Here is a 25,710-nt window from a genome sequence, read left to right as displayed (position 1 = left end):
AAGTGGCCTCATTTGAGTTTTGGCTAGGTGGTTCCCGGTTCTCTATGTGAAAGATACATGAGAAACATGAAACCGAAATAATTATACATATCACTCTACTGCTGCCTCATTTATTTCTTCAACCGTTGGTTGTAAATTATTGAGATGGCTATATTTTATATCTCAAACCATTAGATCGCCAAAGGAATTTAATTGATTTTCGATACAATAGACACGAGTATCTCTATCGTATCACACTAACTTTTTTGCAAGGAGTTTTATAGAGTCTTTTAATAATAAGACTCTTACATTATCGCACCTAACAATCTCAAAGTAAGAATTAAGAAATTAGCTAAAAAGAGAAGTGTGCGGGTATTATTAATATATTATGGAGTAGTATTTACTTTACGTTCTATTCTTTTTTTTTTAAGAAAAAAAAAACAAAATCTCAAAAGAATTATTATCTTACATTTAAAATGCAAAATGTTTTTTAATCCAAATTTCTTTTAATGAATAAAGTAGAGAGAACAAATTGCAGTCTTAGGTGGAAAACGAAAAAAAAACTGAAATGGGAGATGTTTTAAAAAAATGTTTTTTTAAGAAAAAAAAAAGAAATTTCTGTTATTCAATATGTGAAAAACTGAAAATTGAGAAACAACATAAAAAAGTACAACAGTAATACAAAATGTGCAAAATTAATTTGTTTTGGCCCAGTAAGCCCATTAAGATAATCCTAGTTTCCCAGAGGAGCGGCTACTGTTTCGAAGGAGACTAAACCATAAGTCACCCAAGAAGCCATTCGACGATGTTTAAAAGAGCTTCTGTATAGAAAACAGATGTTTACTACATCGAAGAAGCTGAAAGCTTGGAGATGTTAAAGGTAGACTGATCAAGCCTTTAATTTCAGTTTTGTGGGGCTCAGCCAAACCAGAGTCTTCATCAAAAACAGAGTCTCTGTACTCAATAATGCTTGTAACAGTTTTCTTGGGAATCAGGATTAACTTATGTGATTCTTTTATCCTTCTGCTTTCTTCTCCTCTTTATCTTCAATCTTCGGCCAATTCTGTTAAGACTAAAACACTTGAACACAGTGTTAAAAAAGTTTAAGCTTAACTTATTGTTCTAATGTTAAAAAGGATTCTGTGGGTATTTTGGTTCTGTCAGAGTTGATTAGACAGAAATTTAAAAACGTAATACTTGTAGATCTAGATTGGTTCTATACAAATGAGAAAGTACATTCTTTGATTAGCGAAAAATTGAATAATCATGGCAAGATAAAAGATTTAAAGATTAGTCTTTGTATCTAATCAGAAAGCAACCTTGTAGTACTTAAGTAATGGTTTAATTAATCTTCACAGTTTTCTAGAAAAAGGGTCAATGAATGTTCGGTAGGTGATATTGATAATGGTGACATTTGGTTTTTAAGTTTCAAATGATCATATTCTGCATCATGTTTAGAAAAGGTAGTTAAAGGAGAGTTAGCATTTCTTTGACCAAGTCAAAGTTAGGCATTGACCCATAATGTGGACAGAAGAACTGTGGGTTGTTTTAGTTTCAGAAAAATGAACTACGCGTCGGGTTACTTACAATCTACGGAAGATGCAAGTACACATAATGTGTAAACCCAACAAACTAATAATGGAATGTTGTGTCAGGAGAAGTACCCTACTTGTTGACACATATACACCAAGAGTATGGGTCATGATTTAGGACCCATAAAATTTAGCCATTAGTGTCGATCAACCCGAACTCGACACGTTTGAGCCAAGGACGAAACATTGAATGGAGAAAAGTGGAGAAAAACGGTTCGATGATGATGAACCATCTTGCTAGAAATAGAAAAAAAAAAGACAGACCTAACACACAAAGGTATTATGACATCATCACCCCAACTTTGAAAAATGTTAGGAACGAGAGAAATCAATGGGTGTTTGTTTTCAAAGAGTTCAATAAATGAAAAATCTTTACTCTGTTTGATTACTAGAATTTAAGAGTTGTGTTTTGTTTGTCACACTTGTTTAGGATTCCCTCCAAAAGTTTTAATTTTACTTTCGACCTCTGTTTTGTTCTGTTCTTGTATTTATTTTTGAATTTATAAATCTATGTAAAAGTGTCTTATTTTCAACAATAAAAGCAACCACTCTTTAAACCATAAAAAGGAAAAGCAGAAAGCTAGTTACTTGAATGCAATTGGATAAATGGAACAGCACTGTCTTTTGTTACTTTGTTGTGTCTATATAATTACTTGTCTCATTGTCTAAGTTGCATCACAAAGTGAAACAAGAATGAGTTAGCTTGAACCACACGTTCTTCTTCTGAGAAAGAAAGAAACTTTTTTTTTTTACAAATCCACAAGAGAAAGAAAAAACAGAAAATAATGCAAACTGATTTGGCTAAGAGAATGGAAATTGTGAAGTCGAGGTTCAAGAGGGTTTGTGTCTTCTGCGGAAGCAGCAGCGGAAACAGAGACTGTTACAGAGATGCCGCTATTGATCTAGCTCAAGAGCTGGTTCGGTTTTGTTTATGCTTAAATGAGTTTCTTGAAACCTTGAAATCTCGATCGGTCTTGATCATTTCTTTCTTTCTCTGTTTTATGAAACAGGTTGCCAGGAGATTGAATCTTGTGTACGGAGGAGGAAGCATTGGTCTTATGGGTTTGGTCTCACAAGCTGTTCATGAAGCTGGAGGACATGTACTAGGGTATGCTCCTTAAATCAATGATTTCTTCACTTTAGCTGTGTGCCCCTCACCACTTAATGATCTGAAACTTTTGTGTGATTTGCTTCCATCTTGCTTTGCTCTTATGGGTTAGGGTCATACCAAGGACTCTTATGGATAAAGAGGTAGGCCTAAACTACTTTTTTTTTTGGCTTGAATGAATACTTAGTGGTCAAGGAATGTCTCTGAAATGGGAAAGTATAACAGATAACCGGAGAAACATTTGGTGAGGTAAGACCAGTGGCTGATATGCATGAAAGAAAAGCAGAAATGGCAAGCCACTCCGATTGTTTCATTGCATTACCAGGTACAGAATAACTAACTAGCTTAGAAAATTTGTAGAACCTGAAAGTGTTTGTTACTCGTTAGGCTCTGTTCTAAAGACTCTTAGCACATACCATGTCTATATATAAGAGATCAATTGTTTATGGTTTGTTACATAATCTATATGTTAGATTGAAACATGACACCGTTTCCATAACAACTACGATTAAATGCAAAATAATGGATTTTAAAGTACAGGCAATTGAATTTTGATTGCTCTGTTCTTGATATTAGGTGGGTATGGAACATTGGAGGAGTTATTGGAAGTAATAGCATGGGCACAACTTGGAATCCACGACAAGCCTGTAAGTAAAAAGAAGACACTTCGCTTTCTACTGTTTGTTGCTCTCTGAATCACTAACCAAAAATCAAAATATAATAAAGTCTTGATCTTTTGTGTTTCCACTTTGGGGGGAAAATAAAACTGCAGGTGGGTTTGTTAAATGTGGATGGTTATTACAATTACCTCCTCACTTTCATAGATAAAGCCGTTGATGACGGCTTTATAAAGCCATCTCAGCGTCACATCTTTGTCTCTGCTCCTAATGCCAAAGAGCTTGTCCAAAAACTTGAGGTGGGTACCCACCCCAAATTGTTTTCCTTTTTGCTTTTTTCTCATGAAATTCTCTCATAATCTTGTAAAGATGACAATAACATTGATTCGAAACCTATCTTCTGTTCTTGATCTTCCTCAGGCATATGAGCCTGTGAGTGATGGAGTCATAGCAAAATCTAAAATCTAAGTGGGAGGCTGAGAAGAAAGTGCACCAGCCTCAACAACAACAACAAGTAGTGTTCTGTTCTAACACAAGCATGCAGACAGAGATTGCTCTTTAGACTTTTACTAGGACTCTTGTCGTCTAAGAATTTAAAATCTAGGGCTTAAATTATGAGAAACGTAAATAGTAAGTTGGTTATTCCTGTCTTCCCGTAGTTTCTCGAGTAGAACAAGTGAACTCTTTCTCATCGATCCGGCCGTTTCCTTCTTAATCATCTTTGCACTCCAAAACCAGCAGCATTTCTCTTCTTCCAAAGATTTATGACAATGCTGAATATATCAACAGAGACAACACTTAGTATTGTTTAATATGGGATCTGGTCTCGTGTTGAATGGCAATGCTATTTCTTTCTTCTCCTCGAGAGTTTGTGTGTTTATTGAGACATTCTGCTTTGGTTTCCGAGTTTTCATCACTACCACCTATAAAGACATGCCACAATGAAACAACACCGACGCCGGTGATCGGAATATTCCCCGGATACGCAAATCTGAACTATCTGCCGACCTTCTTTTCCAACGAATGAGAAGCAGCCACGTGGCCTTATGCCATCCTCATGCCGTCATGCGTGACCCTCTCTGTATGATTTGTCCACCTAAAAATTTATATTCCTCAATTGAGCTACTGCTGTACTTACAAAGCCCAAATTTGGCCCAGTTTCTTATTAGACGTAGACGTAGAAAATATCAGTGTTATTGAAAGTGATTATATAAATGATTTAAATTCCGGATGTTTGAAGAAGTATCGGGAAGATCCAAATTCGTCGATAGAAGACGTCTGATTAGGCTAAAAAGAAAAAGAGATTAGAATAACACGGTTCCAAATTTTGTAAATTTTAAGGAACTTGTGGAAGCGCATGCAGGGTTGCAACGTGCTATGTGGAGGTAAGACATTATACTACGGTGAAATTTGAGGGATTGAAAGATGTATGGAGTTCAAATTTAATGTTTCTTAATTCCCTTTTGTTCGTATGGTTAGAAAGAACGAAGAAATGAAAGAATCTTATATTAGTATCTGTGTTAGTAACATTTACATCTCCTATTTGTACAAAACTTTGTGCGCACAATGACCTAATTAGATGTTAAGAAGTGAGACTCTGTATTTGATCAATGACTTTGATAGTGACTCAATGCCATCTTCAAGATCTTGAATGCACGACTCTAGGATCTGCACATCTTCCATCTTCAAGGACTTCTCGGATTGGAATTCAAAATCCACTCTTGTGAATTCGTTTGCTTCTGCTTCACATGTAGCTTTGCTCTGGCTCATCAGCTTTGAGACCAATGACCATTTTCCACAAGCCTTTGATCCGGACATGAAGCTAAACAGAGATTCAAACAGAGCAACTGTTATGGCTTCTGCCTCTCCAAACACAACCAAAGATTCATCGGTGTTGTCTTTGTTTTGGCAGGTTTTCAAACTCTTGAGTTCTTTTTGGAATGACTTCTTCAAGAACTTTCTTGAGGCTAAGTATTTCTTGACCTCTGCAGATAGATCTCCACGCTTCGTTCGTAGAATGGATTGGATCTCCTTGAGACCTTCGTTCATCTGTGACAAAGAATCCTTGGCGACATTACACAAATCCAAGATCCTGAGGGATCCATCAAGAAGCTTCTCAATCTGATCTTGAGATAAAGCCTGGTGGGTGATAGGTAAACGAAGAAGTTTCTCAAGAGAATCATGTAAATCTTGAAGGTTGCTAAGCCTTTGGCAGATGGAAGAGCTTGAGGCTGTTTCAGAAGATCTCAGTCGGATCAATTGGTCATCAACATGAGCAGCTTGAGGGTGTTGCCTTGAAGGGAAGCTGTTAGATCGAACGTGGAAGGAGACAGCCATTTTTGTTAAGTTTTGCTTCGTTGTTTTGAGGAGGCTTAACAAAGCTTAAAGATGTTTGTTCTGCCTTCATCATCTCTCAGGTCATCACATTTATATTAACACCTTTGAGAGGAGAGAGAGGCAAGAGGAATCTCAAGGCTGGCTCAAATTTAAATCATATTAGCCTATGTTTGTGCAATGTCTCCCTCCAACCACCTATCTTAACGCATAAACAATAAGGAAAAAAGAGATATGGATTCTCATATCTTATAGAAAAATGCAACCGCACGAGCGACTCTGCACTTAGAGGTCTAGCTTTCATTAAACAAATGCAAAACCAGCTTGGCTTCTCTCTCCTTGAAGGCAAGATCCTTATTCATCGATTTTGACATGTGAACGATAACACCCACTACAACTTGTGATTTTAACTTTATTAAATCATATATGTTGTTTCCCATCACATAAACACTGTTCAGAGTTATTATTGCAACAACGTGTGAATTTCAGAGAGGCCTATAATAATAAAGATTATTAGCAATGTTTATGCATTGTCTTGCTCCCAAAATATATTATTCAAACTCAAGGAAACTGAAAAAAAAAATCAAAAACAGAAGATGAATGTGCACGAGGGATTCTGCTGTTCTGCACCTTATTGGCTTAGTTTAAGGCAAATCCAGTAAGGCTTGTCTCCTTGGAGTTGATGGCAACAGCACCATTCATGCATGTATTCTCTCTTAAAACCTCATGTGCAACCAATAGATATTAGTAAATTACAGTTCATGACACACCTACAAGAGCCTTAAAAATACTCGAAAGAAATCAAATACTGTAGTGTAGGAGGCAGACAAGATTTGCAGCGACCTCCAAAAGATTATGAAAGGCTGGTACACATGCATGTATCCGCGAGTGGTTCTGATATCATATGCTATACATTACAATCGCTTGAAAAAATATTTTCATGTGATCAAATCTGAATCATATATTTCTCTTATGCACATTGGATGATGCATTAGGGTGGATGGTTGGAGGGGGACATTTCACAAACATCGTTTTCTTTGATTCAAAATTTGATATACCTAAAGATTCCTCTTGCCTCTCTTCCTTACTTTTGTATATATGTATTGACCAGCGAGCCCAATGAAGACAGAACAAACATCAAAGCATTTTCTTCATCTCAAAACAGAGAAAGAAAACTCCAACAAAAATGGCTGTTTCTTTCCATGGTCGTTCTAACAGCGTCCCCTCTATACAACACCCACAAGCTGCTCATATCGATGAGCAATTGACCCGATTGAGATCTTCTGAGGCAGCCTCTTCGTCTTCCAGCTCTTTTATTTACCAAAGACTAAGCAACCTTCAAGATTTACATGATTCCCTTGTCAAGCTGCTTCGCCTATCCATCAGCAACCAGGCTTTATCTCAAGATCAGATAGAGAAGCTTCTTGATGGATCCCTCAGGATCTTGGATTTGTGCAACGTCGCCAAGGACGCTTTTTCACAGATGAAGGAAGGTCTCAAGGAGATCCAATCTATTCTACGTAGAAAGCGTGGAGATTTATCCGCAGAGGTCAAGAAATACTTAGCCATAAGAAAGTTCATGAAGAAGTCATTCCAAAAAGTACTCAAGAATTTGAAAGTGTTCCAAAACAAAGATAATACCGATGAATCTTTGGTTGTGTTTAGAGAAGCAGAAGCCGTAACAATTGCTCTGTTTGAATCTCTATTTAGCTTCATGTCCGGATCAAAGGCTTGTGTAAAATGGCCATTGGTCTCAAAGCTGATGAGCCAGAACAAATCTACGTGTGAAGCAGAAGCAAACGAATTCACAAGAGTGGATTTTGAGTTCCAATCCGAGAAGTCACTGAAGATGGAAGATGTGCAGATCCTAGAGTCGTGCATTCAAGATCTTGAAGATGGAATTGAATCACTATCAAAGTCATTGATCAAATACAGAGTCTCACTTCTTAACATCTTATAAGTCATTGTGCCTATAAGTTCTTGTACAGAAATAGAAATGTAGATATACCTTCAAATGAGAACAGAGACAAACAATTTTTTTTTTTGCCATATAGCCTTTGCTCGTCTTCTCTAAATCTATTTATTCATATCATTATGCCCAAATCTTAACTCATCAAATAATCATCAAGTTTGAGTGTTACTTCATAAAATCGACGAGTATGTACAAATATCTTCGAAATGGATGTCATCCGATGAGTAAAACCCACTGGTCAACTGGCGTGATCAGACCATAGGCCTTCTTAGTTGTTACTTTTAACCCAAGAAACTGGACAGACCAGAATATCCTTCTGGTTGTATCCTCTTGTTCAAATGTGTTAAGACTCAAAAGAGTATTATGATATTATGCAATCCTTGTTCTATTGGTAAAACTCACAAAAACTCATATATTATAATCTGCCACTCGTACATACCTTGAGGAAGGCTTAACCTAGTTTTCGAGAAGCCCTAAGTGACATGAGACTCTATTTCCCTTAAAAAGATTTATCTGCGCCGAGGTGTGATGATTCTTCTTCTTCTATTTCCTCCTTTGTTTCGCTTCATTTTTACTTTGGTTGTTTGTTGAAGTTTGAATAAAGTTTCCAGTGTTCAAAGGATGTTAAACTATTGGTTCAGAACAGAGACGCAAAACAGAGCATTAGTAAAAAAGGCCAAACACGGCCAAAGATTTGTCCTTGATGTTGTACAACCTTCATATTCTTGATTACGGTTTCGAATGATTTCTTAAGAGACTCTTCTCATATCCCAATAGAACTCTGCGATCTTTTTTCTTACTGTTCTTCAATCTCTCTTTGTCTTTGGAAATAGTACAGAATATCTAGATGCCATAATTATATATACATACATATATCAATTGAAAAGAATAAACGAATGTGCAGGAGGTGATGGTAACAGCACCTTTCGTGCATATATTCGCTCTCAAAAACCACTCTGTACTCCAGCTCATGTCAATACCACTAGAGCTTCATATCAATCTAAAGAGATCAAAATTTGCAGTGTAGGAGGGAGACAATATCTGAAACAACCTCCAAAATATTAAGTTTAAATGGTGCACATGAATGTATCCACGAGTGGCGCGTTAATATCATATGCTTCAAGGAGACAAGCCCTGCTGTTTTTTTGCCTTAACCTACACCAATAAGGTGCAGAGTCTTTTGCTGTATTAAAAAAAACTCTTGTAAGATAATAAATGGGACTAAATCTGAATAATATATTTTTCCTTATTTATGAAGCTGTGGCTGGAGGGAGGGAGACATTGCAGAAACATCGTTGAAGCAACTTTAATTAAGATTCCAGATGTTTCCTTTCTTTAGAGGTGTATATATGTGATCACCAGAGAGCCAATGAAGACATAACAAACATCTTTTAGCTCTCTAAACCTTCTCTGAATCTCAAAATAAGAAAGCTAAACCAGACAAAAAAAAATGGCAGTTTCTTACCATGTTCGCTCTAACAGCTTCCCCTCAAGACAACACCCTCAAGCCGCTCATGTCGATGAGCAATTGAACCGATTGAGATCTTCTGAGGCAGCTTCTTCATCTTCAAGCTCTTCCATCTGCCAAAGACTTAGCAGCCTTCAAGATTTACATGATTCTCTTGACAAGATGCTTCGCTTGCCCATCACCCACACAACTTTATCTCAACAACAGATTGAGAAGCTTCTTGATGGATCTATCAAGATCTTGGATTTATGCAACATTGCAAAGAATGGTTTGTCACAAATGAAAGAGAGTCTCAAGGAGATCCAATCGATTGTAAGAAGAAAGCGTGGAGATCTATCGGCTGAGGTCAAGAAATACTTAGCCTCAAGGAAGTTGCTCAAGAAATCATTCCAAATTGTACTCAAGAATTTCAAAGCCTGCCAAAACAAAAACAACAACGCCGAGTCTTTGGCTGTGTTTGGAGAAGCAGAAACTGTAACAGTTGCTCTGTTTGAATCTCTATTTAGCTTCATGTCTGGATCAAAGGCTTGTGGCAAATGGTCACTCGTCTCAATGATGATGAGCCAGAACAAAGTTACATGTGAAGATGAAGCCAATGAATTCACAAGAGTGGACTTGGAGTTCCAATCCGAGAAGTCTTTGAAGGTGGAAGATGTGCAGATCCTAGAGTCATGCATTCAAGATCTTGAAGATGGAATTGAGTCACTCTCTAAATCATTGATCAAATACAGAGTCTCGATTCTTAACATGTAATAGGTCACTGTGCCCAAAAATTTTTGTACAAATAGGAGATGTATATGTTACCTAACTCATAAACTAATACAAGATTCTTTCATATGATTGACTCAATCGTTTCTTCCTTCTTTCTCCACATAAGAACACATTCTTTTTTTTCCAAGAAACAAGAAACTTCAACATTTACAGCTGAACTTGATAATCTTTAGATCATCAAATTTCATCATCCTATATTTTCCAGTGAGGAAATTTCATCCCGACATATCATGTGCCATCTCTGTTCTTCCACATGATTTTCAATACCTTAACATTTTGCAACCATGTTAATCACGGATTAAATCTTATTCTAATCTCGTTTCTTTTGCTTCTTCACATGCCTTTAATCGACGAATGCGGATCTTACCCATATTTCATCATGCATCTAAACTTTAAAATATATCTTGATTTATTGGTCTGGAGCTCTTGGTTTATATCTCTTAACCTGATTTTTTAATACGTATGTCAATACAAAAAAAATTAGTTAGTAAAACGGTAACAAAAAATATCTCTACACACTATAAGTGTTTGATATTATCTTTACTCTGTAATGCTCTGTTTTGTATTGTTACTCTGTTTTGCTCGGTTTAGTAATCTTACTCTGTTTTATTAGCATGTCAAATTTCTGGTTCGTTAGTTTTACACACAGAGTAAACATTTTCTGATGGTCTTTAATTGTGAATTAGAGCTGGAAATAAAATCAAAGTCTAAATCAATTACTAAAGTTGTAAAGGCTTTAAGCCTCCTTATAGCTTGCCAAACTTTCATTTTCTTTGTTGTTGATTTTTATCGTCACTAGATGTCTTGTGACAAGTTATGTTTCTGTAAATGACATCATTGTGATAAGATTCACATTATATCACCATATTATATATAAACAATTATTGAATGTGCACGAGGGACTCTGCATCTTATAGGCCTTGTTTAAAGGAAAAACCCGCATCTTATGCGCTCTCAATATACCATATAGATATTCCACTTCATGTCATTACCATAATGAACGTTAAAAAATTTGGAGAAATCAAAATTTGCAATGTTGGAGGCAGACAAGATCTGAATTTACCAACGAAGATTTATGATAATTGAGATGGTGCACATGAATGCATCCACGAGTTGCGCTGATATCAATATCATATGCTTCAATGAGACAAGCCTTACTGGTTTTGCATTTACCTAAACCAATAAGATGTTGAGTCGTTCGCGCATTTAACATTAGTTTATAAAAGATAATCCATCTGATTAAATCTGAATCATATCTTGTGTACAAAAGACTTGTGTACACTGTACAATATCTTGATGGTTTGGGCCTATGTTTTATTCAGGCCCAGAAATTAGATAAGGAAAAGCCCAACGTAGTCAAAATCGATCATCTTCTTCAGGATGATCGAAATCGGCGAAGTGACCAACAATGGCCGTTTCTCCATTTTTCCTCTCATTTCTCTCACTCTTCTCCCTCCTTTCTCTTCCCGTTTCCGCCGCCGCCTCCGATGCCTACCCTTCCATTCCCGGAACAGCTCCTGTCGACGGAGGTTTCGCCGATGAACTCAAGCCCATCCGCCGTGAGGTATACGGCGAAGGTAAAATCTTCGACATCAGTCACCGTTACACGTCGGATATGCCGTCGTGGGACTCATCGGAAGGACTCGGACGGTTTCTCTGGTTAGCTGCGAGTATGAAGAACGGATCTCTCGCTAACAACTCGGAGATGAAGATCCCGACGCACACTGGTACTCACGTTGATTCTCCTGGCCACGTCTACGATAGCTACTACGACGCTGGTTTCGATGTAGACTCGCTTGATCTCCAAGTCTTAAATGGTATAACCTCTGTGTCATGCGAAGGCCTTCTTCGCCTTTGTATTTTCTCTCTTTCGAATTTGTGAAGATTTGGGTTTTCGTTTTGTAGGTCCTGCGTTGTTGGTTGATGTTCCCAGGAATAAGAACATAACTGGTAAGTGAGTTTCTGCTTGCTACTAGAAACTTGAGCTGCTTGTGCTATGAATTTTGTGCAAAATCTTCAGATTCAGGGATTAAAAAGTCTATGTTTCGGCTATGATAGTTTGATTCCTTGTGATTTTGTAGCCGATGTCATGAAATCTCTTCACATTCCAAAAGGAGTTCGTCGTGTGCTTTTCAGAACGTTGAACACTGACAGGTAATTCTGACATCAATTCTTTTCTTCTTCTTCTTCTTGTTATGGAATTTGAAACCTGTTTCAAAGTGATTTCAGTAATAAGCTTTTTGTCATTGGTTGAACTTCGGGTTTCTGAAATGTGTGTTGGATTTGTTTAACGATGCATTTTAAAAAAATCAGGCGTCTTATGTTCAAGAAAGAGTTTGATACAAGCTATGTCGGATTCATGAAGGATGGTGCGCAATGGTTGGTAGACAACACAGACATCAAACTTGTCGGTAATTTATCAAGTATCCACCTTTTGCCACCATTCATTACATAAATCTCCATATGATATGAATGGTGGCAAAAGGTAGATTCATCAGGATGCTGTGAAATCTCTAAGATTGTTTTTTTTTTTTGACATGTAAGCTGGTTGGTTGTGTTTTTTGGTGAAGTGGTGTCTAAGCTGAGTTTTGTGGTATTCATGTCAAAATCCAGGGATTGATTATCTATCAGTAGCTGCATATGATGATCTGATTCCATCCCACCTAGTATTCCTAAAAGGCCGGGTAAGCTAGCATCATCCTAAGTTTTGTTTAAGCAGATGAATCCAGAACAGTGAAGATTTGATAATGATGGTTGTGAAAATTATAAAACCTTGACAGGAGACGATACTTGTGGAGGGATTGAAGCTGGATGATGTGAAGGCAGGACTCTACTATGTCCATTGTTTACCTCTAAGACTTGTTGGAGCAGAAGGATCTCCAATCCGTTGCATCCTCATGACTTGAGTTTCTGACTATGCGACCAAATGTGGAGATTGCAGTAGGTAGCAATAAGAGAGGTGCAGAGAAGACTAAGTTGAGGAGAATTAAGCACTTGAGAAAAAGTCAACAAGAAGATTTTAATGTATGTACTTAAGATAAGATCTGAACCTTGACTAGATAAATAAATAAAAAAATCTTAATCTGACGATGTTCCAATTTATTTACTTAAAGATAAAATTTCCCTTCTTATTATCAGACTGCGAGATATTACAACAACAAAAAATGGAAGAAAAGAGGAAAAAAAGGAAACTTGATAAAATATTTTCCTATTCATATTTTAGATAGGTTTCTCTAGTCAGTGATCTCTATAAATACCGCAGCATCATAATCTCTAATAAGCCATCTTAAACACACCCCGAGAGAACAAGGAGTTCAAGAAATACCTTTTTACTCAAGCTATAACCAAATCAAAACCCTAGATATCAACGACGATGGAAGGAGTATTGCATGTTGTGAAGCCCTTATTGGCTTTTGTGCCCGAGGTGCAGCCTTGCTCGAAGAAGGTTCCATTGAGGGAAAAAGTTATCTACACTGTCATCACTCTCTTCGTTTTCCTCGTTTGTAGTCAACTTCCTCTCTACGGTATCCACTCCACGACCGTTGCCGATCCGTTCTACTGGATGCGTGCCATTCTCGCACACAGTCATGGAGCTCGGCATCAGTCCGATCGTCACATCAGGACTCGTGATACAGCTCTTGACAGGCTCAAAGATTATTCAGGCCGACAAGGAGGATCGTGCTCTCTTGAACGGTGCTCAAAAGCTTCTCGGGATTCTGATCGCCATAGGTCAAGCCGTGATATACGTTCACTCCGGGATGTACGGTCCTGTTGCGCAGCTCGGTGCCGGAAACGCAGTTCTCATCGTCCTCCAGCTTGTCTTTGGTGGAATCATCGTTCTTTGTCTTGACGAGCTTCTCCAAAAAGGATACGGTCTTGGCTCAGGAATCTCTCTTTTCATAGCGACCAATCTCTGCGAAAACGTTATCTGGAAAGCGTTTAGCCCCGTGACAATCCATGGACGTTTTGGAACCGAGTTCGAAGGCGCCCTGATCTCGCTCTTCCATAAACTGATAACAAAGTCTAGCATCAGACAAGCTTTCTTCAGACAAAATCTTCCAAACGTTACAAGCTTGCTCGCAACGGTCTTGATCTTCCTCGTCGTCCTCTACTTGCAAGGCTTCCGCGTTGTCTTGCCCGTCAAGTCAAAGAATTCCCGTGGTGGTGGCTTTAACTACCCGATCAAGCTCTTCTACACCTCCAACATGCCGATCATTCTCCAATCAGCTCTCGTCTCGAATCTCTACTTCATCTCTCAGCTTCTCTACAACAACTTCAGTGGCAACTTCTTGGTTAAGATGTTGGGACAGTGGAGAGAATCTGTACCAGTCGGTGGTCTAGCTTACTTAATTACACCTCCATCAAGTTTGGCGGATATGGCAGCTCATCCTTGCCACGCACTCTTCTACATAGTCTTCATGCTCTCTGCTTGTGCGTTTTTCTCAAAGACGTGGATTCAGATCTCGGGGTCTTCTGCTAGAGACGTAGCAAAGCAGCTCAAGGAACAGCAGTTGGTGATTCCGGGACACAGAGAGTCTAACTTGCATAAGGAGCTACACCGCTATATCACAACATCAGCTGCTTTTGGAGGAATGTGCATTGGTGCACTCACTGTTCTTGCTGACCTCATGGGTGCTATTGGCTCAGGCACCGGAATCTTGCTTGCCGTCTCAACCATATATCAGTGTTTCGAGACTTTCGACAAGGAAAAATCCAGCGAGCTCGGTTACTTTGGGTTCTGATCGTAGATCGTAGTATATAACACATTCCTAAGAAGATGTAAACCCTCTTATTTTCTGCCAATACATTCCTAAGATGTAGCTTTCTCTGTCACGACATTCCTAAGATTTGTTTTTTTAGGTCCAATGGGAAGGACGATAGAGTAGTATTTTTCTTCCTTTCTATTTAAATATAATGTTAATTCATCATATGTTTAATCAGAATCCATCTTAAATGTAAAGGACAACAATTTGTATTTTTCGAAACTTTGTCCATTAAAAAACTTACAACATGTATTGCATTACAACCAAACATCAATTTTTTTTTTCTCTCTCCCTATGGTTACATTACAACCCCAATCAACAATCACAGCGACTAGTTTTTACCGTTTTTTTTTTTTTTGGCTCTTCTTGACAAGAATTTCTTGAACCTCATCAAATTTTACAACAGAGATGTAACAGGTTGTGTCTCAAGAATCAAGATCCTTTGCCCCCTCGTTGTCTCTTCTCTTCGAGCTGAGCTGCTTCGTTCAACATATCGGCTGCGTCTGTGTTCATGTTCAGCTTCGCTAATGCCACTGACTGCATGTAGAAAGCCGTTGGCCAGTCAGGATACACGCATTGCGCTTGCATCGCGTCGCGTAGTGCTGCGTCTGGTTGATCGCATAGTAAATAGCATAGACTTCGCCGACCAAATACAGTTGGTGAAACCATTGTTCCAACGTCGATGAACTGCCCAAAAACATCGTATGTAACCGTATGAGCTCTAATAGAAAGGTGTCAAAAGAATTCTTATTCGGATCTATTCAGTTAGAATCAATACCTGTGAGTAACAGTCGATGGCAGTTTTGAAGTCTTTCTCGCGGAAAGATTGATCACCGCGTTTTCGTGCGTCAAGCATATCTTTCATCTGTTGCGTCCATTCTTGGAAAGATAACTGAAAATCCATCCCAAGAGTTAGTTAAAATAAAAGACATAAGCCCCTTGTTTAATATCTGAAACCAAAACTATTATCTAATTACCTCGTTTGTCCCTTCGTCGTCTCTGTAATGTGTCATGACCAAAATCTGATGAATAGCTGTGAGATCCATTCTCGAGCAAGCCTCACCTAATGGTGAAAGTGGCCTCTGTGGCGTTGAAGGCGCCTCCTCGTGCTTCTTTATTCCAAGCATTACATAAGAAGGAACCTGTAACCGAAATTTTTTTAACACTTCAAGAACAAGAAGAAGAAAAATAAACTCAACAAAATTCAAGAACTCAGTCACGCTTACGTCTGCTTTAGTTTGCAACGGTGCAAGTGTTGCAACGAGATCTTTTGTATTGGGTCTCTCTCGAGGCTCATATTGCAAACATTGAGAGGCGAGCTCGACAACTACGGTAGCTTCTTCTGTTGAGAATTTTCCCTCAAGGTGTGAATCCATCAACATATTAATATTCTTGCCACGTATCATATCCAGTGCCTACAAGAAGGAGTTATCACTAAACTAATACCACAGCACATATCTATAGCTAATTTTAAGAGAAACGGTGAAGGAGCAGCATTATAGAGTTCTCAGAAACCACAACCACTTAAAAGGAAAATCATGACCAATGAGCACATAATCCCACCCAAAAGAAAACACTTTTTAGTAGTACACTTCTTTTAACTCAAACAGATAGATAAGGAACTTACATGGCTTGGAGGGATGTGCTTGCCGCTAAGCAAATCCAGAAGCACAGTTCCAAAGCTGTAAGTAACACTTTCAGGTGTCACTCTTCCTACAACATACACAAGAAAAATTGACAACATTGAGATGGCAATATGTATATTCAAGGACAAAAGGAATAGAGCAAAACCATTAATGAGTGCTGCGAACAAACTCAATAGTAAAAGGCAAAAGAATAAAACTATACATTTGAATCTTATGCTGATTGTAATAATCTTAAGAGAGATGCAGAATTGATTTACCATTTCTTAGATATTCAGGTGGTGTATACGCTAGATTTGTGCTATAACTTTTACCATCCCGACTGTTCTTCATCAAGCCGAAACATGATAGGCGAGGATCACCATCCTACAATATTCACTCAAACAAACTTGTTAAAGTGCCGCCTTAGATAAAGACCATGCAGTAAATCTTGTAAGCATGGAATAAATCTATAATACCTCATCAAAGAGAACCCTGTAAGCATTTAAATCATGGTACAATGGACGACCCTCGGTACTACAATAATCCAAAGCTTCAGCTATGTAATATCCTACTCGTAACCTCATGGCCCATTCAATGGTCTGATTTTCCCCTGTGAATGTCCAAAAGACACAACAGAATCAGAAAAAAAAAATCAACCTTTACGACATTCTAATCACATAAAGGAACTCTCTTTAATCCATCTAACAAGCAGAACCCTATAACACATCATAAACCATATTCAGCTGTAAGGCCCTGAAATTCGCTAAACATTGGATACTGAAAAAGAGACTAAATTTAAAAGCTTTAGAGGCACATTTCAACTTATACAGCCTAAAAAATACACTAAGAGATGCATCATTCTAATGGGAAACAGATAGAGAGAATCATTAAGCATACAATGGAACAAATGCTTAGCAAGAGTATCATTAGGCATGAACTCAGCAACAAGAAGCCTTTCATCTCCGTCACAACAATATCCAATCAAATTCGCCAACCGATTATGCCTCAATTTCCCCACACCCCATGCCTCTTCCTGCAACCAAAATTGAAGGAACACAGTTTTCATGAAAAAAAATCAATTAACGATTAATCAATTGAACAATTGAAAGGTTTCTTTTTTATTTTTTGCTACCGCGAATTGTTTAGGATCAGGCCAAGCCATCTTCGTGAACTTCTTGACGGCGATCCAGCGACGGTTCTGAAGTCGGCCTTTATAGACAAGATTTGGGGCTTTCTCGCCGCTTTCTGATACGATGTTGTCGGAGCTGAAGTTGTTGGTGGCTGCTTTGAGGTCAGCGAAAGAGAACTCAGAGAAAGAAGGGATGCCTCCTCCTCCTCCTCCTCCTCCTCCAACTACACCACCAGCTCCGACGCCTCCGATTCCGCCGTTATCGAGTCCAGAAGCCGCCGTGGCACCGCCGTGGTGGTTTTGAGACAGTTGTAGCGGCTGAGCTCCATCTTTACTAAGCGGGTTCTCACCCCGACACAAGGATTGACAACAACCCATGAACAATTCTTTCTCACGAAACAAAGCGAGTCGGAAAGTGTTTCTCTTTTGCTCCTTGTCAGAGAGAGAGAGAGAGAGAGAGAGAGAGACAGAGAAGATAGTGGTGGAATTACAAAACTGGATTTTTATTTTTTTCTTCTGTCTTTTTTGACTCCTGAGGTAAGTTTCTGAGAGATTGTCTCCTACTTGTCTATATGGTACCACTTAAACAAATTAAATCAACGAATTAAGCAATTGATTTTATAATTTTGATCATCCTTCTAGTAAAATTATAGAGTTTATTAGTATTAAAAGATAATTCAGTTCATGTCTTTTCTTTTTCCATTGTCTTAAGAAGGTCAACTCTGAAGTCTGGCACTGTTTTTTTTGGGTCGATAAATTCTCTAATCTTTAATCAGTGGATTTGCAAACTGAAAAACCAAAAAATCAGAAGAAGCCAACTTCTTTTGTATATACACTATACTATAATACAATAAATTGATTCCGATGTTCAATGATTTACACTTTGTGGTACCAAAAGAGATTTTGGAAAATCACATTATTGCCAGCTCAAAGTGTTTGTGATTGGAGTGACTTATCATCAACCATTTCTACTTTTGCTTTCTCGATTTTTCTTATTTATTTCAACACAACCAAGTTGTTTTTCTTCGTTCTCTGTAGCTATATATTTTTACCACAATATTAAGTTGTAGCTAGTTTTTTTTTTCAAAAGGTTCGTACTTGTACAGTGTAAAGATAGAAGCGTGTGAAGAAAATCTGAAGTGTTTAGAAAGTTGACCAATGAAAAACCGTGTGATATTTGGATTTATATGGTTTTTCATTTCCGCTCGAATTTATATTTCTGGATTATTGTCGTTACTTCTAATTAGATTAAAGTGTATATCGACTTTCTTATTTGATTTGAGTCTTTGACAGGCTGACATATTTTCTTTCCATTTGAGTTCTAATTAATTACTTCGTCACCATAATAAGTTACTATTTTTAGGTGCAAGTCCTAGAATAAACTTGAATAAATCTTTTGGAAAGAGTCTTTGCATTTTAAGAAGCTTACTTTTGAAACAGAAATCTTTCAAAACCAACAGAAAAAAACGAAACTCTGAATGTGTAACCATTTATTTTGGAAACCACATAAACATATATATACTATATACTAATATGGCTAAATGTTCAAAATTGTTTAAAACATGATTTGGTAACATTCAAACAGCATATTACGTATCACCAAATTTGAATTGGATATGGTTACACGGTGCGTTGTAATAAAGACAGCTAGCCTAAAATTCTGGTCAAATATGGGATTACCTTTCAATTCTACTCCTAATTATACAAAAATATTATATTATTTTAACGATTTTTAAATTTCTAAAACTACATCGTACAATTATATATCCACCATATTTACTACTTTCATTTGATTTTAGTTTGAAGTTTGAACACACATACAAATACTATATTTTTTTCAATTTATAATAATATTATATATACAAATGATACATTACTATTTTTGAAATAAATTTTTCGAATTTCTTCCTTTATAAAATAAGAGAATTGATAATTCTATAAAATAATTTTCCTGAAAGAAATATAAAATGTCATATCACTTTACTAATTTTGAAAGGATAAATTCGTTTTCTACGGGTTTAGTTTCAAAATTGAACAACAGTCTGAATAATAAAAATTAAAAACTGCAAATCATAACGAATAAACTCCAATGATCACCGGCAAAAACAATAATTTGTATATTCTCAGTTTGGATGTATGCAAATGAAAAGTATGCTTGCAATGTTTGGGTACCTATTATTAGCTTTGGAGAAAACAGAGCTTCAGCTTTCAAGAACACAAGAGCTGTCTCTTTGTGCTGAAAAGGCAAAGAGTGAAGTGATCCAAAGATTCTCCAATGTAATTGGCTTCTTTCTTATATGATTAGATGCTCAAGCACAACCTCTAATATATAATAAATACACATCATTAACCTATAGTTGCATCACAACAATAACTTCTGGCACTTATTCTCTGCATGTTATAACTTTATCTCAATTTATTATTTTGCAAAAAAAAAAAAAAAGATTGGCACATGAGACGTCAAGTTCACGCTAATCATGTTTGTCACGGCAACTCGAAGACGTGAACTATTGGCGCAGACACTAGTTGAAAAAGAATGGACCATTGGTAATTAATATTTTAGTTTCACATGAATCATTAATGTTTGAAGCTGGTCAGGTTAATGATTGGGAATGGTTTGTCTCTATATACTATCATTTATTCTTATGCATAATTGCATTTCACTGAACAAAAACTTTTTTACGACGAGAAAAACGTAAATCATTCACCATTTTTTTTTCATTACATGATGTCTCGTGTATTATTAAAAAAAAAAATTCCTATGAGCAAATGCGTATACGAGAAAAATGCGGCAAAGAATAAAACTTCGCATCTGAAACATTAGTATTGGATAATGGTCAGTAGTTTAACGTAAACTAGTTTCTGCAAATAGTTCGGTAAAAACAACAGGTCAGTGAATAGTGATTTGAAAATCATTGATGTGAGATTGTGAGTTATTTACTGGGCCAACGCCCAATGATGCAGAATATATCGTTTATGGAAAAGCCAAAAAGAGACGTGTGATGTGATCACTTCGAATCCAAACATTATTTTCTTAACTCTGAAGATGCATTTTATCTATACGGTAATTTCGATTTAGCTTCCATGGTCAGTAACACTTGGAGTATTAAGTTTATATTAAATCAAAGTCAAACTATGTTTAATGAGTGAGGAATACGAAGGCGCTTAACTTATGTTGAATGGAATTGAGGGAACAGAACATACCAAAAAGAGAGTGCAAAAATGCATTATTGTTTTATTACACACTTCGTCTATGCCACTCCTTGGACCGTAACAATTAATAATTTTTGAATTACGAGAAAAAAAAACTAGAAATTTGTGAGCTTCTTGTTATAGTTTCAGAGAATTGTGTCAAGTTCATGTTATAGTTTTTTTCCCTTTTTGCCGAATGTATCAATACTATCAGAATGAACAAACTTTTTAAGTCTTTATGAGAAACAAAAAGAATTTTAAGTCCAGAGAAATATTACATGACCCTTCATCGAGATCAAAAGAAAGAAAGACATGTCTGAGCTACCTTCAGATTTTACAAAATAATTGTTGAGAATTATCAAAAGTTTTGTCCTAAGCATCTTATGTACACTACCCGAAGTTTAAAATTATTAGACTCAACTAATATCTGCGACCTGCGTTATATGTGGGTATACTATTAAGTTAACAAACCTTTCTCTACCATGGCATGTAAACCATCCGGTTCAGACCCAATTTCACTTAACCACATCTGTAAACCGAACAACTGGGCCACCATTTTGCCCCGGTTCCTGCCTCCTCTACGATCATCATCCTGATGAAGCTCTTCTTGCCCGAGTCTCAGTGAGGAGATACAGATGATTCCAGAAGATTTTCCGGTATACTAAACCGAATAACCGAGTATTCCGGCTTTGAAACACCTCATGAATTGATAAAGCAAAGATCTCGCTGCTGTTTTGCTTATTATTCCTCTTCTTCCTCGAGTTCTCGTGGAGCAGTTTCTTCTTCAGCGCGGATTAAGAGATCATCATAAGCTCTCATAGATTCAGCAGTGAATCTCTCCATAGCTTCAAAAATACGCTGCAAGCTACCTTGTAAACTATCATTGCTAGTGTCGCTTTGGTAGACAACGTTACCGGATATGGAAAGACTATTATTACCATCACTCTGTGCCACGAGAACCATTTTCTTTTCCAGTGCTTGAATCTCTCTGTGTATCTTCTGCTCTTCCCTGTCCATGTTCTTAACTCTCTTCTCTGAATCACCCTGCCCCATCATCGTCGTTTCTAACCGATCTTGTTCCCAAAGCTGAAGCACGCTTGTAGTGAAACTGCGCATTGCCTCAATAACTTCCTTCTCTGATATCCTGTCCAGAGCTTGAGACCATTGGTTACAGATCACAAAGATTGGTGGAGCTCCGATCCGACCAGGTGAAAAAGGAACGATTCCATCGGGTGTTTCCTCGGGTTCATAGAGAAGACACTTCATCAACCATTTATTCAACTCTTTTACATAACCTTTCTGCGCGCTAACCCAGCTCGAGAATCCCAATATCCAGTTAATAAGCTCATGTCCAAGCAAACTCGTTGCCTCTAGATGTTCTTCACCTAGTTTCTTGCTCGCTCTTATGGGGCCTAATCCTCGAGCTTCTCTAATAGCCTGACACTGACTTTGATGACACTCAAGCATCGCTTTCCACATTCTTGTAAGCCTGAGGAAAAAAAGAAACTTGAGTCAACATTTCCAATTGCAAATATCTCTCTATATATATCTATTCGGAGGCAAAGTTTTACCCTTGAATCAATGCATTCAATTGCGGCCATAGATCTTCATCTCTTATCTTATTAATTGTAACAGATATTTTATCCACAACCTGAATCGCAATCCGTATCTTTGTGGACATGTCTCTCACTAGTTTCCGTGTTGTATCCACTTTATTAGCTTCGGCACCTCTTTGATCCAAACGCTTTAGCTTCCTTAGCTTTTTCTCGTGAGCTACACGCAGTTTTTCCTCGGCCTACACAGGAGAAGAAGCTTCTTAAGACAAAGAACCAGAACAGAATCACAAACGTTCTAAGATCAAACATTACCTTCACTTCGTGGTAAAGCTTCTTCTCCCATAGATGGAGCTTGTGCAATGTTGAAGAAAGATTCCTCGACCTAGAAGCAAGCTCCTCTTCAATGTCTGCATAACTTGGCGGCGCAGCAGCAGCAGCAGCAGAAGATCCTCCAGAGGTAGAAGGTAACGAAGGAGTAACTCCGTGCAACAACTTGGATGTAACTGCTCCAATTCACACACAAAAAAGTTTCAAACTTTACTTAATCAGTTGCAGAAAGCTGAGAACTTTAAGTAACAGCATTGAAAGATCATTAATTTACCATGTTTGCGACCATAAGGATGCTTCCCCACTTCAAGTAACTTGGCGATCTCACTTGCCGACTCTGCAGCTTTCACGAATTGATCCTCGATCTCTTTCGCAACCTCAGGCACCGGACGTGGCCCTCCACCACCACCACCTCCGCCACGTGTGGCCGTGGCATTGCTCCGTCTTTCCTCGTTCCCGGCATCTTCAACAACCGTCTTCTCAACAACGTGCACTTCGTACTCCACACCTTTCTTCTCCACCGACACGCTTGGTCTAGACTGATACATGGACGCATCTGCTGCATCTCCGCCGCTAGTGCTGGCGCCGGATTTATCAGCTGGTGGTGGCGGAGACGGAGGATCTTCCCTGTAAACGGCGGCGGGTTTGGGATGATTATTACCACCACCGGCGGCGAATTTCGGTTTCCCGTGAACTTCCTTAATAACCTCGTACTGTGAATCGTCGTCCTCCAGCTCCGGGATACCTTCTTCCTCTCTTAGCTCTCTCGAATCTCGACTCGGAGTGTACGGAGGATAATAAGTATCGAACGGGTTCAAAAAATCCCACCCGTTAGACCTAGGCGGCGACGGAGGAGGCGGAGGCGGTTTCGAGGCAGCCGCGGCGGAAGCAGCAGCAGCTGAAGAACCGTAGAATCCGGGTCCGGGTCCGGGATTTGAGTATCCGAAATAAGAACTTGGAGGATATGGATTGTAAGGATAATTAGAGGAAGAAGAAGAGGATGATTCGCCCATGTAGACTCTTTGAGGGCTACTTGGTCTTTGCTCATAGATAACTGAAGGAGGCATGGATTTGTTCTTCATGTAATTCATGTGCATATAGCTTCCTCCTCCCGAGTAAGGAGGAGGAGGAAAATGACCCATCATTTCCGGGTTCGGGTATCGGGTATAACCCGGTGGTTCCATGTATGGGCCGGGCTCGTGTATCGGGAAATTCCCAAGATGGTGGTGTTGAGGAGAATGATCCGAATCCAAATCCAAATGGCCATCTTCGTCGTCATCATCATCATCATCGGAATCCGAATCGAATTCGAGATGACCCGAATCAGAACCCGAACCCGAGAGAGCGTGTTTGTGTGAAGAAGGTAGCTTTTTTGCTTTTTTGGGGGAATTTCCTCCGTCGCCGTCGTCGTCGTCGACGTCTTCTCCTTGAGGGTCGCCTTTTCTCTGAGGAGGAAGATTAAGCCTGGGAGAATCTCCGCCGGCGGTAGCGCCGCCGGAAGCGACGAAGCGGTGGTGGTGGTTGATAAAGAGATGGAGAGAGTGACCGATTCCTCTGAGCGAGTGAGTGTACGCCACGTGTGATTCGGCTAAAAGGTAACGTTGCCGAATCGCCGCTTCTAGGAAACCGCAGCGTTCACGGCAAAGAGCAACCGCCGGGAGATCGTCGAGCTTAGAACTTGTACAACCCATCAATAATTCCACACACACACACAAAAAAAGAAACAATTTTTAAATTAAGAAAGAAAAAAAGAAAGGAAACAAAAAAAAAAGGAAGCGAAGATTTGAAATCAGGTAAGAGAAATGAAATTAAAAGGAAAAAAGAAAGAGAGAGAGAGAGAGAGTTGAAAGGTAGGTGAGAGGAATAAGAGATGGAGGCGCATAAGGGGCAAAGAAGGTGTGGGTTGATGGTGATAGAAAGAAAGTGTGAAGTGATTGTTTTCTCGAGAAGAAAATAAAAAAGATTTATTTCAGTTTAGGGCAAAGAAAAAGAGATAAAGTAGAGAGATAAATATTGAATGATTCATTTAGCTCAAGAAGAAGAAGAAGAAGACTGAAAAAACAAAAGGGAAAAAGGTGAGAAAAAAAAAAACAGCAAAGGACTGTAAAGGAATCTTGCCAGCACCGAGATTTTCGTCCGTTTCTCCCATAGGATGAGTCGGTGTTTTATTCTTCATTTTCTTTTTTTAATTAAATTACTAATCTCTTTTTCAGAAAATTAATAAACCGAAATTCGGATTCAAGGAGGGAAACCGTGTTATAGTTGAAAAATGAAAACTTTTTAGGACAGGTACTTTGAGAGGTTCAGACAGATGACATGGATCTTAAAAAAAAAACATACGAGTAGTTTTGATCTTTAAGTTCAAACGGAATACTATTCAACTTTGGCTTTCAGTTTTGACGGTAACTTTGACCCGTTTTGACCATTTTTATATTATTCCCAAACCACCCTTAACTATAGTATTTAATTACGTGACGACATTATTTTGATTTGGACAATTTAAACCGTAATATCACAATGATGGTAACGGGTAACGTAAAAAATTTAATGATGAATTGTACAGGACTTCTGTTTGTTATAAATGAACCAATAAGTAATTGTATAGAGAGTCAAAATTTAATATTGATTATGGTTGAAGGAGATAAATTATTTTTTTAATATTAATAAAAAAATCTTCATTTGTATTGTTGTAGTTGGTTTAGGTGTTCAAACTAATGACGTAACTAAATGGATGTAGTTACCAAAACAGAACTTCAGGCTTCAGGTGTGTGATGCTAACGTCGTCAGGGTTATTCCTCTCTCGTTGACTAGATTTTATTTCTTTTATTTTATAAATGTAATATATTACCTGAACACACAAAAATACATTAATAAAAAGTCCCTACAAAGTAATTAAGACTAATATTTAAGTATTTAACAAGTATGGGTCAACGAAAATTTAATTGCACAAGTCAACCATGTTTTCCGGATGGAAAGAATATAGTGGCCAGGTTTTTATTCTAGACCATAAAATTTTGGATTTTCAGTTCTGTAACGTTTTTTTGGGCTGAAAGCAAAGATGAGGGAATCTTCTTCTCTTACAAAATTAAGTTTTTACGTGTAATCAACTAACGAATTTTCACGTTTTAGTACATTCAAATTTTCATTTTTTAATGGTATCATACATTTGGGTTCAGAAAATTATGCATGATAACTATCAAATTTTAAGGATAAAATGCTTAAATATGATAATGAAAGGTTTATCTGAAAAGATGGTTGGGATTCTATACCATATCGT

General features: G+C 37.9%; 7 protein-coding genes and 1 pseudogene across 9 annotated transcripts; 5 read left to right on the top strand and 3 right to left on the bottom strand.

Moving 5' to 3' along the window:
* Positions 1 to 2,243: 2,243 nt before the first annotated feature.
* On the top strand, positions 2,244 to 4,152 carry LOC18028918 (cytokinin riboside 5'-monophosphate phosphoribohydrolase LOG5). The gene is made up of 7 exons (XM_006412074.2): positions 2,244 to 2,488; positions 2,582 to 2,679; positions 2,792 to 2,822; positions 2,905 to 3,004; positions 3,256 to 3,326; positions 3,452 to 3,595; positions 3,717 to 4,152. Exons 1-7 carry the CDS (start codon positions 2,357 to 2,359, stop codon positions 3,762 to 3,764), a joined length of 624 nt encoding a protein of 207 aa, XP_006412137.1. The 5' UTR covers positions 2,244 to 2,356; the 3' UTR covers positions 3,765 to 4,152.
* A 719-nt stretch (positions 4,153 to 4,871) lies between these two features.
* LOC18028917 lies at positions 4,872 to 5,633 on the bottom strand. The gene has a single exon (XM_006412073.1). It carries the CDS (start codon positions 5,631 to 5,633, stop codon positions 4,872 to 4,874), a length of 762 nt encoding a protein of 253 aa, XP_006412136.1.
* Positions 5,634 to 6,816: 1,183 nt separating this feature from the next.
* Positions 6,817 to 7,590, top strand: LOC18028916. Its single transcript, XM_006412072.1, has one exon. The coding sequence runs from the start codon at positions 6,817 to 6,819 to the stop codon at positions 7,588 to 7,590; it is 774 nt and encodes a 257-aa protein (XP_006412135.1).
* A 1,462-nt stretch (positions 7,591 to 9,052) lies between these two features.
* LOC18028915 lies at positions 9,053 to 9,823 on the top strand. Its single transcript, XM_006412071.2, has one exon. It carries the CDS (start codon positions 9,053 to 9,055, stop codon positions 9,821 to 9,823), a length of 771 nt encoding a protein of 256 aa, XP_006412134.1.
* Positions 9,824 to 11,227: 1,404 nt separating this feature from the next.
* On the top strand, positions 11,228 to 12,970 carry LOC18028914 (kynurenine formamidase). Of its 2 annotated transcripts, none has more exons than XM_006412070.2 (6): positions 11,228 to 11,658; positions 11,747 to 11,791; positions 11,923 to 11,995; positions 12,155 to 12,252; positions 12,455 to 12,525; positions 12,622 to 12,970. In XM_006412070.2, the coding sequence occupies exons 1-6, from the start codon at positions 11,250 to 11,252 to the stop codon at positions 12,745 to 12,747; spliced, it is 822 nt and encodes a 273-aa protein (XP_006412133.1). In that variant the 5' UTR covers positions 11,228 to 11,249; the 3' UTR covers positions 12,748 to 12,970. The 2 variants fall into 2 exon arrangements, with proteins under 2 accessions (XP_006412133.1, XP_024005102.1); XM_024149334.1 differs by having other exon boundaries at positions 12,155 to 12,264.
* Positions 12,971 to 13,214: 244 nt separating this feature from the next.
* LOC18028246 lies at positions 13,215 to 14,583 on the top strand (annotated as a pseudogene).
* Positions 14,584 to 14,810: 227 nt separating this feature from the next.
* LOC18028245 (probable serine/threonine-protein kinase At4g35230) lies at positions 14,811 to 17,914 on the bottom strand. 2 transcript variants are annotated; one of them, XM_006412067.2, is made up of 9 exons: positions 17,362 to 17,909; positions 17,127 to 17,262; positions 16,706 to 16,839; positions 16,508 to 16,613; positions 16,232 to 16,317; positions 15,831 to 16,019; positions 15,582 to 15,746; positions 15,383 to 15,496; positions 14,811 to 15,291 (listed from the first exon to the last, which is right to left on the bottom strand). In XM_006412067.2, exons 1-9 carry the CDS (start codon positions 17,734 to 17,736, stop codon positions 15,037 to 15,039), a joined length of 1,560 nt encoding a protein of 519 aa, XP_006412130.1. In that variant the 5' UTR covers positions 17,737 to 17,909; the 3' UTR covers positions 14,811 to 15,036. The 2 variants fall into 2 exon arrangements, with proteins under 2 accessions (XP_006412130.1, XP_024004664.1); XM_024148896.1 differs by having other exon boundaries at positions 15,582 to 16,019; positions 17,362 to 17,914.
* Positions 17,915 to 20,766: 2,852 nt separating this feature from the next.
* LOC18028244 (nitrate regulatory gene2 protein) lies at positions 20,767 to 24,336 on the bottom strand. Its single transcript, XM_006412066.2, has 4 exons — positions 22,708 to 24,336; positions 22,419 to 22,609; positions 22,122 to 22,345; positions 20,767 to 22,039 (listed from the first exon to the last, which is right to left on the bottom strand). Exons 1-4 carry the CDS (start codon positions 24,122 to 24,124, stop codon positions 21,292 to 21,294), a joined length of 2,580 nt encoding a protein of 859 aa, XP_006412129.1. The 5' UTR covers positions 24,125 to 24,336; the 3' UTR covers positions 20,767 to 21,291.
* Positions 24,337 to 25,710: the final 1,374 nt, after the last annotated feature.

This window comes from Eutrema salsugineum, unplaced genomic scaffold (genome assembly GCF_000478725.1).
Source record: "Eutrema salsugineum unplaced genomic scaffold, Eutsalg1_0 scaffold_1, whole genome shotgun sequence".
NCBI lineage: Eukaryota > Viridiplantae > Streptophyta > Magnoliopsida > Brassicales > Brassicaceae > Eutrema > Eutrema salsugineum.
This window is presented reverse-complemented; position numbering and strand designations above follow the sequence as displayed.

Excerpts from the sequence above, each read along its gene's own strand:
- LOC18028915 (XM_006412071.2), top strand. The coding sequence starts at position 9,053 with ATGGCAGTTTCTTACCATGTTCGCTCTAACAGCTTCCCCTCAAGACAA.
- LOC18028244 (XM_006412066.2), bottom strand. The coding sequence starts at position 24,124 with ATGGGTTGTACAAGTTCTAAGCTCGACGATCTCCCGGCGGTTGCTCTT. Across the intron at positions 22,346-22,418 it reads AGCTTTACCACGAAGTGAAG|GCCGAGGAAAAACTGCGTGT; the intron begins GTAATGTTTGAT and ends TCTCCTGTGTAG. Across the intron at positions 22,040-22,121 it reads TTGAATGCATTGATTCAAGG|GCTTACAAGAATGTGGAAAG; the intron begins GTAAAACTTTGC and ends TTTTTTCCTCAG.
- LOC18028918 (XM_006412074.2), top strand. The coding sequence starts at position 2,357 with ATGCAAACTGATTTGGCTAAGAGAATGGAAATTGTGAAGTCGAGGTTC. Across the intron at positions 2,823-2,904 it reads GGACTCTTATGGATAAAGAG|ATAACCGGAGAAACATTTGG; the intron begins GTAGGCCTAAAC and ends AAAGTATAACAG. Across the intron at positions 3,596-3,716 it reads AGCTTGTCCAAAAACTTGAG|GCATATGAGCCTGTGAGTGA; the intron begins GTGGGTACCCAC and ends GATCTTCCTCAG.
- LOC18028917 (XM_006412073.1), bottom strand. The coding sequence starts at position 5,633 with ATGGCTGTCTCCTTCCACGTTCGATCTAACAGCTTCCCTTCAAGGCAA.
- LOC18028245 (XM_024148896.1), bottom strand. The coding sequence starts at position 17,736 with ATGGGTTGTTGTCAATCCTTGTGTCGGGGTGAGAACCCGCTTAGTAAA. Across the intron at positions 16,614-16,705 it reads ACAGGGTTCTCTTTGATGAG|GATGGTGATCCTCGCCTATC; the intron begins GTATTATAGATT and ends TGAATATTGTAG. Across the intron at positions 16,318-16,507 it reads ACCTGAATATCTAAGAAATG|GAAGAGTGACACCTGAAAGT; the intron begins GTAAATCAATTC and ends TGTATGTTGTAG.
- LOC18028914 (XM_024149334.1), top strand. The coding sequence starts at position 11,250 with ATGGCCGTTTCTCCATTTTTCCTCTCATTTCTCTCACTCTTCTCCCTC. Across the intron at positions 12,265-12,454 it reads ACTTGTCGGTAATTTATCAA|GGATTGATTATCTATCAGTA; the intron begins GTATCCACCTTT and ends GTCAAAATCCAG. Across the intron at positions 12,526-12,621 it reads TAGTATTCCTAAAAGGCCGG|GAGACGATACTTGTGGAGGG; the intron begins GTAAGCTAGCAT and ends AAACCTTGACAG.
- LOC18028916 (XM_006412072.1), top strand. The coding sequence starts at position 6,817 with ATGGCTGTTTCTTTCCATGGTCGTTCTAACAGCGTCCCCTCTATACAA.